General features: G+C 33.7%; 1 protein-coding gene across 1 annotated transcript; it reads right to left on the reverse strand.

The window, feature by feature from the left end:
• Window positions 1-1,803: 1,803 nt before the first annotated feature.
• LOC106333467 (cysteine proteinase inhibitor 2-like) lies at window positions 1,804-2,566 on the reverse strand. The gene is made up of 2 exons (XM_013771910.1): window positions 2,300-2,566; window positions 1,804-2,228 (listed from the first exon to the last, which is right to left on the reverse strand). The coding sequence occupies exons 1-2, from the start codon at window positions 2,452-2,454 to the stop codon at window positions 1,958-1,960; spliced, it is 426 nt and encodes a 141-aa protein (XP_013627364.1). The 5' UTR covers window positions 2,455-2,566; the 3' UTR covers window positions 1,804-1,957.
• Between the last annotated feature and the right edge of the window lie 1,392 nt (window positions 2,567-3,958).

The following is a 3,958-nucleotide window of genomic DNA, read 5'->3' on the forward strand; positions in this document are numbered from 1 at the left end:
CAAACAACAACACGAACTATATCAATCACATTACTAACACAGTTTAGTCCTTCATAAGTGGAGAACAATGCATACATAGTTCACCATTACAACTCTAACCTTATAGCAAAAATATTAAGATGAAACAAGAACTCTGTCCACAACTCTGCGATTATGCGGAGGCAATGCCCCTATTATAGTATAAGACACGACTACAAAGAAGAGAGTAAAGTTCAACTATTCAATATGTCGCAACCAAAGCTATCATCATATAAGTATATAACTATGATTTTTAGTGCAAATAATGTAAAGAATAATTTAAATACAATTTTTAAATTAGGTGTTTACCCCGCACATATGGACATAATCTTATTATAAATATTTATTAATTTATGTTTTATTAATTGAAAAACAGGAATGATAAATTATTATTTATGTTTTCAGAAAATTTAAATAAAACATTATATATGACAGTAAAATTTCATTAAAATATATATTTTTATTACTGTGTTGAAATTTAAAACACTTACATCTTAGAAATATTTAGAAAATATCTTTATATAAAATTATTTACTTGATTAATATTTAACTATAAATTATTTTATATATTAATTTTAACTTTTGTGATAAAAAATATTATTTCAATAAAAAATTATTTTACAAATAATAGTATAGATAGATAAATAAAAATAGCAATTCGAAAAAACAAATAAAATTATACCCTTTAAAAATATGTCCTGAACGACCGCTTGGATTTTGCTTCTATGGACCGGCCCTGCAAGGGTCCTTCACATTCCTCGCAATTCTTCAAAAATCCTAAGAAAATTTAACTATTTCCAAATACATACCTCGCCTTTCTAATGGAACCTCCCCAAAAATCAAATTTACCCCAAAAGTCCCCCTAAAACAAAACCAGCCTAGAATGTATCAACGGAAACATTAAACCGGTTCAATTGGGTTCGGCTTCAAAGGGAACGAAAACCAGGTCTCCCGCGTCTTCTTTCTCAATATACAGTTATTTTTCTTTAATTGAAACTGGGTTACATCATAGTGATGTGACTTCTGTTGAGAGAACCACCTCCTTTTTATTCCTTGCTCATACAGTCTCTCTTCCTCCTTTCTCAAAAGTGGATCATTCTCCCCCGCAAAACCCTAATCAGCGGGGGATATTCAAAGATGAGTACGGTCGATAAAATGCTGATAAAGAGGGCTAAAGGCCTGAAGAAAGTGACGACGTTCTTGTTTTAAAGCCGTGGCCACGTTGTTCCGATCAAGATTCTATAAAAATGCAAGATAAAGGGCATCAGAAGCTTCGACCCTGAAAACAAGAACGTCATCACTTTCTTCAGGCCTTTTAACCCTAATCGTAGGCTCCAACGGCGCCGGAAAAACTGTAAAATCACTTAACCCCCTCCTCTCTCCCTTCGCTTCATTTCACTCCCCTTTGCTTGAAAAAAATTGGAATGTATTGTGATTTGGCAGACGTCACTGCATTTTGTTTGCACATTGATCTCATCTCTTCTGTTCTTGTTTTCTTGTTTATTTGATCTGAATCAAGATCTTAAACTTCGACATTTCCTGATCTCCTCAGGCAACACAGCATAATCGAGGCCCAAGAGATCTTTGATTGATGAAGCCGTTGCTCGTCCCCTGTTATCCAACATAACAGCACTAGCCACTCATCTTTTTGAAGTTATAGGTTGCTTTGTTCCGTATTTTAATTACAACTACACATATGGTTTTGTTTAGATGTGTGCAAAAATTTCAATTAAACTAAAAAAACGGAAGTTTAAGTTATTCTAATGACAAAATGCAACATTCTAAATGGTTCAAGAGTTTGTTGATGGTTTTGGTTTTCCAACAAGTCTTTTCTCTTTATTTATGAACGTCAAAACATCATTACAACAAAACCAGCCACTAACCCATTGTTAATAGCTTCATATCATACACCGTTTGGTCTTTTTCGAATTAAAAAAAGTTAGTAGATAGGAGTAGCAACAGGGGTGAAACCGAGCAACGTCTTAGAATGGAGCCATGGTTGAACAACCACAACAGAGTCAAACATCCTGTTCGTGCCATCGGGTTGTGTCACTTCAATCCTCAGATAGTATTTGAGACCAGCCACGACCTGTTGCTGAGCCGACACAACTCGGCTAAACGTCAACGGATTCAACACGGCCCTGTCAATGGATGATGCTACGTTTCCTTTCCCGCTTTGTTCATGTAGATTGAATTCTTCCACGCAATACCTGTGAGACACACAATCACATCACATTTCTAATTCTGTCTAAACGACATGTGTGTATGTATGCATGCATACCTTCCAAGTTCTTGAACTTCCATGTTGGTCTGAACGTTCGGAACATCTGATTTTCCTCCGAGAACGACGGACTTCCTTATAGCGTTGGCCGATGGAGTCACGACGGCGACCACCAAAAGCCCTAACAATGACAATTTTAGATAAACTTGTGACATTGCTTCTACCTTTTTTTCTTCTTCTTGCTTCAATTATTCTTTGCCTCTTATTGTTTCTTCAAAGCTTTGCTATTTTTTTATTTTCTTGTGAAGCTTACTTTGTGTGTGAGATGAAAGAGAGTGAAAGAGAGAAGTGTTTAAATAGAGAGTTTTCGTTTGATGGATGTTTTGGGTGCCATGCCATAGGCACCTTCGGGGTTCCGCATCTTTTAAGTTACTTTGTCATCAACACGTGAAGTGAGCCCCACCACCATTTTAACGCTTATAACTGAATTTGTACGTACTAAATATACACTCTAAACTTTTACAGTTAAAATAATGTTATGGATACTATCTACTCCGAACTCAAATCCTGATTGAGACATTATGATTAAATATATTACTCATTGGTCTTGACTCTTGAGTATAGACTTGCGAGACATAAATCTTTTTTTTTTTTTTTTTTTTTTTTACGTTTCTTAATAAACGATAAATTAAAAATGTGATTTATGGTTAATAATAATCTTTGATTTGAAAGGATATTTCAAAAATGTTTATATGATCAACTAGGTTTTTTGGACCTAAAATGATGAACTAGGTAACAATTAGGGATTTAGGAGGCTTTAAACTTTGGTTTTAAACTTTAGAGCAAATATCTAAACCATTAAATAGTTATAAGTTGACTGTTTCCATGTTTATAGTTCCATATTTCTTGTCAGGGGACCAATTTATAACCAAATTGTTTCTACAATTTGTACCACTTAAATTTCACTTTTCAATAATATTTAATTGTTTTAAGGAAAAAAAGAATTATGAATTGGTTATCCGATCGATTATATGTTTTAAAAGAATCAGCAATCTCGTAAGTTTTCATCTCATAATTTTAGGAAATTATAGCTGTGCTAGATTTTGTTTTTTTTCCAGCATTTGTCATTAATCCCTAAAGTATTTTCTATGATATTTTTGTTGATTGATAGATCTTCGTTTTACGATTGCACCAATGATTCAATTTGAAATTATAAATTTGACCAAAGGAATCATCAACCCTTTCCTTTATCGCCTCGATTTGAGATTGAAAATTTTGTCCTTTTGTTGGTTTTGTAATGATGCAGTGATGTTTGCGAGGGCAACACGTATCAAGTGAATTTGACATCTGCCCTCTCTTCTCTTCGCATGCTGCTCACGTAGCACCTCCTCTACGTATGCTTAACTGCACATTGATTCATATGTTAACTAGGATAAGATATGCGCCTTGCGCGGAATTAAGTTATTATTTTTATTATATTTTGGAGAATGAAACAATAGTTTGGCTTCATTTGGATTAGGGGTGTTCAATCCAGATATCGGATTGGTTTCGATTCGGTTCAGTTTTTTTCGGTATTTTAGTTAGTAAAATATAACTACTATTCTAAATCCATATTTACTTTGACTTTAGTCTTTCACATACTTTTGAAAGATTTCAACTGGACAACTAAATTGATCAGCCAATCTTGTTGCTTTAAATCATTAGTATTTATATATATAT

Source organism: Brassica oleracea, chromosome C3 (assembly GCF_000695525.1).
Source record: "Brassica oleracea var. oleracea cultivar TO1000 chromosome C3, BOL, whole genome shotgun sequence".
Lineage (NCBI taxonomy): Eukaryota > Viridiplantae > Streptophyta > Magnoliopsida > Brassicales > Brassicaceae > Brassica > Brassica oleracea.